Below are 14892 nucleotides of genomic sequence, written 5' to 3'. Positions count from 1 at the left end.
TCACTAAATGCCATGTTGTGGGACGGGGGAGTCTTTCTTCTTTTATCTCTAGCCAGAGAACAGACGACTCGGCCTGGTTCATGCTCATCATCTTAATCACAGGCTGAAGATGAATATTTTTGGTTAGTTTCCCTTTTTTTTTATATACACAGTATCTATTTATAGCCATTTGCTGACGGACTCTACCAATTACTTGAAAAACTTGTATTTAGAGAGAGACAAACTAAAAATGTGAATTCAAAGGATAGCTGTAGTTCTGCATTAGATTAGCCTGTTGTGGGCAGGATCAGAATGGAGATGGTGGTTGGCACACGAACAATGATGTCATAACTGGACACGATCATCTGTTTTCACTTTAATTGGAAGATGATTAGAAAAAATACCCAGTCCTCTATCTGTCTTTGTTATTGTAAGCTCATTGTTATGGGCCTTATGTTTCAAGCCCAGTGAAATTGCTGTTTCCACAGTCATCAATGACATCCTATTTGCCAAATCCAGTGCTCCCCTCCCTGCTTTCTCATACTTTCCCTCTCTTCAACAGTTACCATTTTCTCCACGGAATATTTCCCATGGTTTCTGAAACATTCTTCTAGTCTAGCTCCTCCTCAATCTGCTGGAGGCTCCTTCCCCTCTGCTTTGCCTTTCAGATGTTGGTTTTCTCCAGGGTTCCATCCTCTGCCCCTTTCTCTTCTCGGTCTGTGTGTTTCTACCACTTTAACCACAACAGGAAGCTGTGGAGATGAGGCTCCCGGCTTGGGGCGCAGGGCTCGGTAGTGCGTGTGGTACATCAGAAAGGAGCTGCCGAAGCTGTCCGGTGGGCCGTCAGGTAGACAGGATTGCTCTGCCGCTGCCCCCTACTCTTCACTCCGGGCACGGGGCTGAAGGAAGACAGGCCGGCTCACGGGGGCAGCAGAAAGGTGGTGAAGCCAGAGAAAGTCCATAAACTGTGAGGGGTAGGAAAGTTCCATAAGGAGATGACATATTCCAAAAGAGAGACACTCCTCCTCCCTGGACCATCTTTGTCACGCTTTCTTTACCTGTCACGTTCATCTAGTCCTTTAGGGCCCAGACCAGTGAGCATTACCTTCCTGGATCCTCTCCCAGGCAGTTGCTCTTTCCTTGGGAATCTCCTCGTACTTTGTGCATTTTATTCACTCAGCCAACAGATGGGCATTCCACTATTTTAGAATTTATGGTGTTTTAATGAAATTATTTTATTATCACCTGCCGTATTCCAGTTTATTCACTTCGAAGATTTAATATCTAGCTCATAAAATGATCAACAAAATAAATATTTGTTTAATAGGCAAATGAATGAGTAATATAAAATAGAATATTTATTCAAGACTCAATTTGAACTAAAGTTTTAGGAGATAAAAATGCACTAATTTACTAGGATAGTCCTGAGTTTAGGATTCACCGAATGGTTGTTTTCTCTGTTGTTTTGGTTTATGCTACTCAAGTGACACTCCTGGCTAATGTCAGACTTTAACCAACTGTTGAAGTTCCCTGTAATACAGGAACATTCTCTGAATACTTATTATGCACGATTCAATAATGACTAACATTTGAACTCTGTCTAGGCTGAGCAAGCCACATCAAAGCTCCTTTTTCACTAGGACTTTTAAAATATCAAATATGGACTGAATGAGTAGGTGTCAGAGAGACTGACTTTGTAAACTGAAAATCATAAACCTAGATTCATTTGAAATATGTCATGTGGAGTGCATATATAAAAATTATGAGCATTTTGATTTTTCCCTTGTAGGTAATAAATAACATCTGTAATATTCCTCCTCACCTTTTTCTGATTAGCCTTATGTCTGGCATATTTTCCCCAACACTCCTGTTTCATGTTGTAAGGATTTCACCAAGGAGAGACAGGATTCTAAATAAGTAGTGTGGGTATAACAGAAAACTTGGAGCAATCAGGTTTAAGACTAGAACTAAGGGGCAGGATGAGTTTGGGGGAAATTTTTAATGGTGTTCAGGCCTCCCTATTTTCTCCTCCAGCAGAGTTGCACAGGTTCTGAGGGGTGGAGGTGGCCCTGAAGGGCAAAGGGCATGTGGCCCACTGTTACCCAGACCCACAAAGCAGTACTACCATCCCCCAAAGCCAACATGCTCCCCAGGCCCACAGGCCTCTTCCCGCTCCACACCTGTGTCCACATGGGTGCATGCAGCAGAGTTCTCTGGCCACTGGCTGTCACTCTGGGGCCCATGGAGCTTGAGGAGTCCACTGGAGACTGCCGCTAGTGAACCATTGTGGAAATTGGACGACTCTGCCTTTAGCTGTTTTGTATGATGGACAGCTGCATAGAGTTTGGAGGGAGGAACTATGTCAAGACCATTGCAAGCATAATAGAGGATGCTGCTAAAGATGACAGAAGGCCAGGCAGCCCATGATGGCCAGGCTGGGCCAGGCAAGAGGCCAGAGCTGAGCTGTGCTGGGCACAGAGTTAAATACTGGGTGACTGTGCAGATCAGGCGATCCCAGAGTACAACCTTAACTGGGAGTTCCTGTTCTATTTCACTCTGTTCTATTTCAAACTCGTTTTTAACAAGTTTGGCTAGCTCTTTGGTTTAGTATATAGAATTTAGGTAGTATTGTCACATTTTTTTCACGTTACTTTTTTTTTCATTCATTTTCAAACCACTTTATTAAGGTATGATTGTCATACAAAGCTATATATATTTAATGTATACAAATTGATGTTTTTTGAGATAAATATACATGCATGAAACCATCACCACAATCTATGCCATAAACATCCATCTCCAAAAGTTTCCTCTGCCCCCTTTATTATTATTTTGTGTGTGTATGTGTGATAAGAACACTTAACCAATTTTTAAGTACACAATACAGTGTTCACTATGAGCACTGTGCCATACAGGTGATCTCTAGGACTTACTCATCTTGTATAACCGAAATTTTGTGCCCTTTGACTAATACTTCCTCGTTTCCCCATCCCCTCTCACCCATGATTTTCTTATAATACCTTGTTCCCTTGGCCGCTGGTTCGGATCTCACAGTCGTTTCAGAGTTGGGCAGTCGATCACACCTTGATTTTGATGGCTATCAATCAAAGGCCATAGGTTCACCTAAAATTGAAATGATTTCTTTCAGTTGGTCAGTCTGTTTTGTCACTGTACCCTGTCCTCTGGCAACTTCTGTGGGAATTCAAGAGACCTGTAACTGAGATTTTTATACTTCCAGTGCACAGCGCATTCACCACACATAGCTGTAATGTCATCCTTACAGTCATCCTGTGAGGTAGGCATTATTTTTATTCCCATTTTATATATAAGGAAACAGGCATTCGGAGTGGTTAAATCACTTAATAAGATAATAGAAAGAGATTATTCTAAAAGCTACTAAAATGCACAGTGGTTTCTCTCAGTTCTTTTGCAGAACTTGTGTCCTAATATAGTGAATTCTGTTGCTAATTCCTAACAGTCTGTAAATCCCAGCTTTTAAGCTGGGAGGGCTATGGCTGTTGGGGGCTTTTTTTTTTTTTCCATCTCTAAAATTAAGCAAAGAGGGTCAGTGAAGCATCAGCTCAGAGTGCGGGGGTTCTAGCCAGTGTTTGCAGCGGCGGGGACTATTTTTAGAGAAAAACTTCTATGTTTAGATCCAGAATGATTTTTCAAAGCAAGAATCAAGACAGCAATGAACACATTCACATCTGGGTATGTCAGTCTTTACCACACAGAGAGATGAGAAACGGCCATGGCCTGAGCCCATTAGAGATTTGATCCACATGTGCACCAAGCACGTCTGTCCAGTCAGAGCCCAAATGCACTATGTTCTGGGGGGACAAACAGGCTCAGACTAACTGGCACAATAAGGAGCCTAGCAACTTGAACGTCACTTTGAACATGGAATTCTTTGAACTTTTCTTGGATTGAGCCATGAAGAAATGATCAGCCAATCAAATGTTTAATGTAAATAAACTCTAAGAGATATATTGAATCACATGATAAACTAACAAACAAGCTGCTTTCAAGAACTTTCAAGCACAAAAATTGAAGGTAGTTGTGCTAATTAAACCTAAGTCTTACTTGTTTGTTAAAAAAATCCCTGACAGTATTATTCCATGTTAGGAAACACCTTGACAATCAAATACCTGGAAAAGCGGGGAGATTTTCCCCACTTAGCCCAAGTGGGTAAATTTTGCTATAAATAAATATGCATGTGCCATTAAAGTATAAAGATGGAATCACACTAGCAGGAGCAATAAATGGATCATTAGAGGTAGAATAAAACTTTAATCTTTGTAAATTATAAAAGTAATCAGAAATAAAAAGAGCTCAGTGGAAATGAACAGCAGGCCACTCAGCAGGGCAGATAAGAGACTAAGCTCTAAAAGTGGCAAATTAAAACTTTCACCATTGACGCTTTTCCTCTCTAACCCTGTTCAAACTCTAGAACATGAATGCGGGAGCAAATGTAGGTCCTCTCCAAACCCAGACCACAGAAGCGATTTTTTTTTCCTGGTATAATAATGACTTCTACCTACTTTTCTTCTCTTTGTAAGGTCTTGAGTAAAAGAGGATATAAAAGAAAAAAACATATTTTACTGGTAGTAGCTAACATTCAGTAACAGTTATTGCCAGACATTATTACCTCTTTCATAGAGCTGTTGAAAGAATTAAATGAGTTAATATACTTAAAACACTTAACACAGTGTTTTATCTTTGTAAGCATACAGTAAATGCTTATAAGTATTAGCTGTTATTATCTTTAATGTTGACAGTAGTCTTAAAATATACCAGATACTAGGCTAAGTACTGTATGTGCCTTATCTCACTTGCTATTGTTATACTAATTTTATAGATAGTAAACTGAGGTATGGGAATTTAAGAAAGTTGCCAAGATTGCACAACTGTTAATAATAGCATTTATTGCACACTTACTATATGCTGGACATAGTATTAATAAAGATTTTCAATGTGTCATCACATTTAGGCCAGAAAATAATCCTGTGATATAGATAATATCCTCATTTTACAGATGAGAAAACCCAGGCCTAGGGAGATCAGCTAATGCCTAAGGCCACACAGCCTGTGAGTGACAGAGCTGAGATTCCAACCCCAGCAGTCTGGCTCCCAAAGTGCATGTTCTGTACTGCTGTGCACCGTGGCCTTCTGGGGGTGGGGGGAGAGGAGGCTTCACTTCAGTGCCACAGCCATGTCCTCGTCATCCTCCCTAGCAGTGCTTTCCTCCCTGGTCACAACATTAATTCTTCCTAAGCCCCATTCTCCAGCCATGCCCAACTCATTCTGCTTGAACAACATTCCAGAGAGGAAGAGACCCAGACGGTTTGTTCACCCCTGCACTGATGCTTGGGACGCCTCACTACTCTGCCCAATTTTCTCTTGGCATGAGAAGTTTGTTTTCTATGAACTTACCTCTTCTTATTTGCAAGTCAACTAATGTGTTTATTTTATCTAAGCTTTGTGTAGTTAAAATTCTCAAGGATTATACACCAAAATTTATTAACAGCAGCTAATAAATTTACTGGTAATTTTAATTTTTCTGTTCATACATTTTTGTGTTTTCCAATATGTATATAAAATAAACATATAAAGTATATAGTCATAAAAAATAATATATTTCATAAAATACAATTATAGACTATGTTAGACAGCAGTTTCCAGCGAGTCAGGAGGATGCATCGTACAGCGATGAGAGAACATGGTTGCCTTCACCTGAACACCAGAAGGTCAGATGTATCCTCAGGCATCCTCCAGTTCCTTCCCCGTTTGGTAAATCTATCACCTATCACTAATTACTGTCTTTCAAATTATATTTTAGCTACACATCCTTTCTTCCAACAAAAAAGAGAAGTACGATATATTTAGCAAATACTACAGATTCTCCCTTAAGGGTTAAACCAGTTGAGATGGAGATGGAGAACCTGGGCCCTGTCAACTAACTCACCAGCCCATCAAAAGACAACTCTCAAGGAGCTTCTGGAACCGCTTCTGGCTCTAGAGAACAGTTCTCCACTGGAACCATTGGTCTACCTGACTCTGCACATTTGGACTTCATATTTCCCGAGGTTGCACAGATAAGGAGCTCTATAAGTTTACTACGTGTTATGTAACATAATGATTTCCTTCATTTGCCCTAAAATTTTCTACTGATCTCCTTTTTCACATCCAAAATCAATACACATGACTAATCCAACTTATAACTGAATAGTTATGTCTGGCCAGAAATCCTTATTATCTTAGAGGAGGCTTTCAGCTTAGAAAAGAGAAAGATTTGTTTGTTGATGCTTCTCTCTAAACTCCCTAGTTTCTGCCCAAAGGTTAACAAATCCAGTGCCCTTCTGTCATCCGTCAAGTTGATGAGCGGAATATTTGGTAGTTCCGATTTACGGTCTGAAACTCTCTCCTCTCTTGACTTCTGTCATGTCCCGGTCAACTGGTTTTCCCCCTCATATCGTTTTCTTCTTCTCTTCCTTGTTTGCTGACAGTTTCCTTTGGCATTCAGTGCTCTTTCTCTGAGCTACTGCTTTTCTCTTGTTTCATTCTCCAGACAACTAATCCATTTCCAGGGTTCAATGATCACTGCACTGTAGATGGTGCTTGAATTGGCGTGTGCTTCGGTCTCTCATACAGGGCCCGGTGCTTTCGCTCCAATATGTGTGGATATTTCTACCTTGACCTCATTCAGTATGCTTAGCTCCAGAATCACATTATCACCACTAATTCCTGCTCCAGCGTCTCTGTTCTGCTATTGGCAACACTATTTTCCCAATCGCCAAACTTGGAAACTTGGAATTTTATTTTTTATAACCTTTAGTCCCTAAATATTTTAGATTTTACATTCAGAACTCCTCTTCGTGTGTCTTTGCTTATTACTTCATGCAAAACAATGCCTTCTTACCACATACTTGTTAATCAATAAATACTTCTCAAATCTGGATCTACTCCAACTCTGTCAGAGAAATTCCAAAAGTTTGTTAACATTCTAAGAAATCTCTTCCTTCTGTCTCTCTTCTCGATAATCTATCCAATATACTGTTGATTTAATAATGAAAACACCAATTGAAGTTCGGATAGCAGCTACCGTGGGGAGAGGAGGATAATAGCCAGGCCAGCATGGGTTTCTGGAGTATCAGGAATGTTCTCTTTCTCGCGTGGGCTGGTGTTTACAGGGGACAGTGCACTCTTCATCAAGCATGATTTGCGTACTTTTCTCTACGAGTATTATTAACGTATGTTTGGATCGACATAAAAGAAGAAAGACGTTCTTGCTGATCGAGTGATTTTTAAAAAGATGAAGATTCTCTCCAAAATTTTAGATAGGCAAAAAATCTTAATTCCAAAAGTATCAGGTATAGGATGCGAGAAATGGGGCTATCACCGGAAGGAGGGCCAATTAGTATGTGTTGTTAAGTCGGAAACGTGTGCTCCTAACAAATGGACAGTTCCGCTTCCAGAAACATACTTAGGGAAACTTTTGTACTTGTGTGCAAGGAGATGCGGGCAACTATGTTCCTTGCAGGACAGCTTACAGTAGGAAAAAAAATTAAAGCAACCTAAATGCCCATCAACAGGATGTGCTATATAAAAAAATGTGAGTTTTTTATATAACAAAATCTTAAACAGTTAAATATATACATTTATAAATACAGAGTTCTAAAAATATAATAGTGGATGAAAAACAAGTACAGAATATTTATAACATAACACTGCATACATTTTTTAAAGTATATGACAGTACTATATGTATTATTCTTTGACACATATATGTTACTGTATTTTTAAATGGCTGAAGGGAACACTACACTTTAGTTGTGAGAGCAGCAACCTCTGGGGGAGGGGATAAAGGGACGAGGATTGAGGATGGGGACAAAGGAGGCTGTCGCTTCATCTTCATTATCTTGTTTTTTTTTTAAGCAAATGTGACAAAATGATAACATCTGTTCATTCTGGGTGACAGCTCACAGGGTGTTAGTTATGTTGCTCCTTGTAATTTTCACTTTTGTTGAATTTCTGAAAATGAAAACATATCGTTGAGATAACAGCATCTTTCATCATTTAGTCTTACTTATTATTTAGTTATTTTATGTTCCCGTTTAAGAAAAATGTATATAAATATAAATATGGCCGAGATAGCCGAATTTCCGTTTTTTGTTTGTTTATGTGCACAAAGCAGGGTTGTTTTATTTAACATTCTTTGGTATCAAAATGTGGCCTTTATACAAATTTGTAAGGAGTAAATCATGAGGGCTCCCAGTTCTACCACAGTCTGTATATTAAGAACGTACTTCCTGTGATAGACTGCTCATAAGTCTTGATCACTGGAAGCATCCGTTTTTATTGGAGCCAAAATAGCCACAAGCAAATAGAGAAACAAGAAGTCAAAAAGATTTCCTCTTTGGTGCTAATGATTTGTTGGTATATGATTGTTAAGACTGAAGATCTGAAACCACCAGTGTTTATTGGCTCAGTCTCCAGTATGTCTCTTCCAAGGTCATTTCCACAAAACTGACAAAAGACGGGGACCCTGCCTTTTCCACCACTGACAGTGCTTCCTGCATTAAACCCCGAGCAGCACAGAAGCCCAACTCTGGCAGGAAGGAGCGTGCTTTCAAAATCTATTATAACAGGATGGTGGACAGATGGACTGACCACTATGATGGAGAGTGCACTTTTACAGACATATCACACACACCACGGCTAGTAGTCCTTGGGTGGGTAGTCTCGCTGCCTTTGGAATTACACCCAAAGTGATTGCTGTGACCATATTTGAAAACTCAACAGATAAATGTAGACTTAAAACAGACTAAAAATTATACAGTTAGGCCCTAAGTTGAGGCTTTTAAACATAGACAGGTAGGAGTGAGGTGGGGGACCTCCTTACTTGCCCTCAGGGATCCACAAGGATCTTCAACTAGAGTAGAATGCACGTTACTCACTCCTCCCCACAAGCGGGGGACAGAGGGAGTTACCCCAGAGAAGCATCTAACATGCTCAATTCAGACCCTTTTGTCTCTCGTTTTGGAACCAGCGTGTCCCCAGGGTAGGTGGAAGCACTCTGGTTTGCTCTGAGCCGTGCACTCTGAGGGAGCCCGATGGGCGTCCAGCAAGATGAGGGATGGATGTTTTAGTCTTTCGAAGTCAAGGGTCAGTTATTAGCAAGGCCTCTGCCACAGATCTGAAACTATGCCCTCTCCACCCAACTTTATCTGTAACAAAAGCAACGAGTTTGGCTTTTGTTTGGCCTCTACCTCTCAGTTAGTTCCAAACTCAGCAGGGGAAGGGAGATAATATTAATTGTTCCCCTCAAAAACCTGTTTGATCAATTAATATAAGACCTCAAGAGGATTAGTGAATGTGATCCATAATACCAGCCAATAATTTATGGACCAGATTCATTCTTGCAACCATAATCATCCTGTCTAAATAGTTGGCTGAGAGTGCTGCTTAGATTTCATACCTGTGGTTAAAAAATTATATGTGCAATTTATCATGGCATGCTTGAACTCTCATAGCTTGAGATAGACTCTGTTAAAGTGAACATTTTATAGTGTATTATATTGTCTACATAGGTATAAGTATATGCAGCAAATGTATTTGTTAAACTTTGTCATTTAACAGTAAAAACACACATGCACAAAAACAACCCACCATGCTATAACAGAATACTTTTCTACATATGGCCAGCTGTACCTTGGCAGAACATAGTGATTTTAAGGATGAATTAGTATTCTAATCTCTTTGGGATTTCTTTTATATTTGTGGTGGTTTACGACTGATGTTTAATGGAACTATAGCTCTGTTTATATTTAATAGAAAATTCATGTCTGTGGCAGGGTACGCATTTACACTCCACTGTTGAATAAAAGCTACTATTCTGTAAGATGGACATAAAATGTTGATTTACAACGACACATTCCAATAACGGTGATCTAATTCTCCCAAACTGTTTCTTCCCAGGTCCTGGGAACAGCACGGCTCCAGCAAAGGATGATTCTTCTCTTCTAGAATATTCAACGTTCAACACGTCTGTCCATGCTGCAATTAGACACGGGAGCTGGAAACTCCTCACAGGCTTCCCAGGTAGAATGCTCAGCATTTCCCAAAACGTGGCATCATAACTTGGGGGCTGCTGAACAATGCACTGAACAAGGAAGAGGCGGGAGTAGAGTGAGCTACTAATCCTGACCCTTTCCCCCTCACCAAAATAAAAAAGAAGAATTAACTAGGAGGAGTAAAAGGAAGAGATGTTACTCTAATGTATCATGGAAAATAAGGATTTCGAATATGTGTGGCTCCCAAGAGACTCTGAAAGCAACATCCTAAACCGATGGTGTAGCTGGTGGGATGGGAGGAGGCTGCTTCCCCTGAGTACATTCTCTAAAAGTGACATCTGTTAAATACTTTTTAAATATGTGGCCTGGTGGTTAATGCTGTGATGCAATTAAGCAGTGTTTATAATGAGGATGTTCTTGGCATTTGCAGCAAGACAATTCTTCATTGTTTGGGACTGCCCCATGTATTGCAAGACATTTTAGCATCCCTGACTGCTAAATGCCAGTGGCACCCCTCCCCCGGCAAAGTTATTGTGATAACTAAAACTCCCACCTCCACACACACACACACACACATGCACACACGCACATTCCTGGGCGCCCCTGGTTGTGAAGCACGGGACATGTCTAGTTGAAGTACCAGAAGTCAGAGTCTGAGACGGATCTAGACACAGCATCAGGGACCCCGTCTTCCTTGTGTGCTCATGCCCACAACCCAGCTCAGCTTTGTCTCCCAAACTCCCTCCTCAAAATTAGAACCTGCCTACCATGCCTCTCCCAATAAACCGTTGCATTTCTTTGCCAGGCTGTGGTTCCTGGTTCCCTCCACCATCTCAATACAATGTTTCTGAGATACCCTCATCGGACCCACCGAACAAGACCCTCTGGCTCTTTGATATTGATAAGGACCCAGAAGAACGACATGACCTGTCACGAGATTATCCCCACATCGTCAAGCAGCTCCTCTCCCGGCTTCAGTTCTACCACAAACACTCAGTGCCCGTGTACTTCCCAGCGCAGGACCCCCGCTGTGATCCCAAGAGCACTGGGGCTTGGGGCCCTTGGATGTAGGATTTCAGGCAGCCTGCGGTGGGGGCGGGGGCTAGAAGACCTTTCTGTTGCAAGTTGGACTTTAGGCCTTTACTAGTGTGACTCTTGTCTCATCCGTTCTCTCAACCTGGGTTCGCCGGGTTCACCAGGCCACTAAACCACACTGAAGTGTCTAATTTCAATCCCTCGTGTATTTAAGAGCTGATAAAATCTAGAACACTCCGGTTGTTGGCTGGGGTGTGTGACTAAAGGAGAGGGTGGCTGGGTCCATCCCGTTTTTCCTGAGCTGTGGGACAGCTGGGAACTTGATCTGGAATAGGAAGTTATTGAGTCCTGGAGGCTGGAGCAGCTGGCTCCTTTTGCCTCACAAGTCAGATGTTAGATTTCCCTCTGCCAATAGCCGGTTTTATTAGAGTGACTCACATTTCTTGTAACAAATGAAGGGAGCAGACAATTGTTAATGGTTCTGCTGGCCAGGGGTTCTCCCTGTCTGTGAGACACAGTGTTCGGGCATTCTGTGTGAATAACCTGCCTTGGTTCACCCCTCGCTCACTCACCTCGTCACTCCCCCATCATGCAGCATTTCGTTGTTAAGGCCAGTATTGGTGATATGCCTACTCCATGGTTCTGATTTTTACAATAAAGAACTATGTTTTTATCCCCAAGTTTCCCCCTCCGCCATCATTCATTGTCTAGAGTTCCTGCTACTCCCAGCTCCTCGTGGTTCTCTTCCTGCTCTTCCTTTTACCTCAGGCGTCCTGTGCTTGCGAAGGCTGCTTTGCTTCTCCCCTCTGAGCACCACTGGTTTGGAAACACTGCTGAGCCCCGCCTGCCTCTTGCCCCTATGCTGGAGCAAGAGCCCTGCCCAGAGACAGTGGCCAAAGCCTGGACGAGTGAGGTGAGGGTCTGTGTCATCTGTTTGGTGAGGATTTTTCTAATTGCAGGGAGTGTATCATAATGAGTGTGGCTTTGTCTCGTATTACAGTAAGAGTTGCACTGCTCTACCCCAGCAGTGAGGAAACATCCCCAGAAACGAATAATACTGTTCTGAGACGATGGAAGTGGGGAACTTGAAAAAGGAAATGGCCAGCATCTGGGACACTGGGCCTCGGTGAAGCCAGGCGGGCACATCCACATTTCTCTTATTCTCTCAGTTTTCCTGCTTGTTTGAGGTTCTGGGGCAGGGCACAGAAGACCTAGCACAGTTTGTCGTGTGCCCGCCCTTTCTCAGTCCCACTTATGTCCTACTGACGTAGATCAGCCCAGATTGGCTCCAAAGAGTAATGTATGCAAAAACTATACACTTTTTTTTTTTGCATTAGCTTCACTGTTTCATTCACTGCTTATCACCAATGCCTGGATCAGTGCCTGGTACATAGAAAGCACTCAGTAAACTTTAAAAAAAAAAAAAAAGAATAAAGGGACAAATAAGCAAATGAGAAAATTTCGCACCATGAAAAGTGCTAGTCCAATTAGCTGAATATGCAGGGTAATATAAATCTCTTCCAACCATTGCTTTTTTCCCTCAAGCTGCCCTCCTAAGGGAGAAGCATCGTCTGCTTATCCGGGTGGTCATAGCACATGCCGTAGTAAATTGTAATGTCCTCTGGTGCGGATATGCCTGCTATAGGCACACTTTGACAATAATCCTCAGTTCTATTTTTCATAAGACCACCAAATAATATGATAGAGGTCCTGGCATAGCCATCCTTCAATTCATTATCAGTATTATCTGGTATTAAAAAACGATGTTTGGAAGGAAATGGTGCTAGAACTAATGACACCAGTTACCAACCTGTACCCCGCTCTTGGGTTGGCAAACACCTGGCCAAAATGCTATTACCTCTCACTCCCAAGCCTGTGGTAGATATTATGAACTTACCGAGAACAGATGTTTCTTCTGGATCTTTTTAATCCCAGGACTGTAGGTAGCTATTAATACTGTCAGATTAGGGGCCGTCACTATGTGACACCTCTTTGCAATCCCTGCTGTACTCACGGTAGCTGTCCCCACTTCTAATTCCTTGATTGCTGTGTACAGTGTAGATATTCGGCATTCAATAGCTTTTAAAGGAATTTTAAAGACTAATTTTTATAAAACTTTTGAAATTTTATTTTATTCATAATAGAATGTATCTCATTAGATTTTCTTTTTTCTGTACCAGAATGCGAACAGATTCATATGTTGTTATGAGAGGTATTAATGTTATTTCTTTCTAAATGTACCGTTAAAGAAGGTTTTTGTTTATTGTTTTTTCTTTGTTACTTGACAATTGTTTTACGTTTAAGGGACAAAAAAATTAAATTTATCTTTCAGAATGTATCATCAGTGCGGGGTTTCCATTTGGGTGATGAAAAATTTCTGGAACTAGATTGTGGTGATGATTGCACAATAACATGAATGAACTTAATGCCTCTGAACTGTATACTTTAAAATGGTTAAAATGAGAAATTTTAAGTTATGTAGTTTTTACCACAATTTAAAAAATGTGTTGTCCCATTTTTATTATGTTTCCTAGTCACCACTGATTCTACTTTTTGTACAAGAGAATAACCATTGCTTATGTAGACTGGTTCATTTTCAGGCCAGCCTGCTCCCCTGCTCACCTGCTCACCTGGCGATCACTCTTACCAGTTGCTGAGAGCAGGTATGTTTAAATGGCATGGAGGTACCCACCACACCTCTTTGACCTTTGCTCCGTTGCCATGGAAGCCACCCCCAGAGGGCACAAAGCAGAGGCGAGTGGTGGCTTGGTTCAGAATTTTGTGACCATCGGGAAACGGGAGAGGGAGTTTCATTCTCAAACTGATTTGCCCAAGTAATCAATCACTGAGCTTTTAATGTATTTAATAATTTTTTTATTTTTCTGATAATAGAGATGTCTCTGTAACAATTTTAGAAAATACAGAAAACTATAAAAGAAAATTAAACAATTCATAAACCACCCACCCAGGGATAGCCACCATTAACCTCCTTTCATACCCCTTAAAGAGAATAATTAAGTGGCCCACTTCCCAAATTGGTTTTCAAATCCCATTTTGCCCAGTCGAGCCCTCATTGGAGACTGAGGATGGTAGATAAATAAAATGGCACCTTTTCTGGAAATCTTCATTTTAATCCCATTAATGAAGTATAGATGTTTGCAGGATTTTTACTTCAAAGGGAGGGGCATGGTTTCGCTCTCTCTCTCTCTCTCTCTCTCTCTCTCTCTCTCTCTCTCTCTCCCTCTTTCTCTTTCTCTCTCTCTCTCTCTTCCTCTCTCTCTCTCTTCCTCTTCCTCTTCCTCTTCCTCTTCCTCTTCCTCTTCCTCTTCCTCTTCCCACCCCCTCTTACTCCTTCTCCATGGGCCTTAAGAGGGGCATGGGCACTGAGGAGCCAGCTTGCAAGCAATCAAACCAGTAAGTAGGCACCTGCCTCTTGTCCACAGCAGAGTCTTGCAGAGTAAAGGAGATAAACACACGCTCCTCCCCTCCTCAGGTAAACGGGACTTATTGTGCTTTTATTTGCAATAAAGTGAATCAAAGCCGGGATTTGCCCTCTATGCCAGTGTTTTGTAGCCAGGATCATTCAAGTTCACACTATGCACTGGGGGCAAGGACGAGGCAGCTGACGGCAGCAAGTGAGGGTACATGGGTACATCGGATCAGGCCTCGCTCCTATGGGCTCACGTCAGGGAGCCCAGCAGACAGGAGGTCCCGGGACAGGGCAGAGGGGAGGTGAAGGGGCTCCTGAGTCAGAGGAAATGGAGCCTTGTGCCCTGCAAAGGAATTCATTTACCTTAAGTTTTGC

At 41.6% G+C, this 14892-nt stretch overlaps 1 protein-coding gene across 1 annotated transcript in view; it reads left to right on the top strand.

Annotated features, from left to right (window-relative positions):
- ARSB (arylsulfatase B) overlaps nucleotides 1–13424 on the top strand; it is a 142490-nt gene extending 129066 nt beyond the window's left edge. The window contains exons 8-9 of the mRNA XM_025047766.1: nucleotides 9958–10080; nucleotides 10858–13424. Coding sequence (XP_024903534.1) covers nucleotides 9958–10080; nucleotides 10858–11123 — 389 coding nt within the window. The 3' untranslated portion in view covers nucleotides 11124–13424. The remainder of the gene's footprint in view (nucleotides 1–9957; nucleotides 10081–10857) is intronic.
- Nucleotides 13425–14892: the final 1468 nt, after the last annotated feature.

The sequence above is a fragment of the Pteropus alecto genome, unplaced genomic scaffold (genome assembly GCF_000325575.1).
Source record: "Pteropus alecto unplaced genomic scaffold, ASM32557v1 scaffold20, whole genome shotgun sequence".
NCBI classification, from domain to species: domain Eukaryota; kingdom Metazoa; phylum Chordata; class Mammalia; order Chiroptera; family Pteropodidae; genus Pteropus; species Pteropus alecto.
The sequence above is the reverse complement of the archived record's forward strand: the minus strand, read 5'-3'. Positions and strand labels throughout refer to the sequence as shown.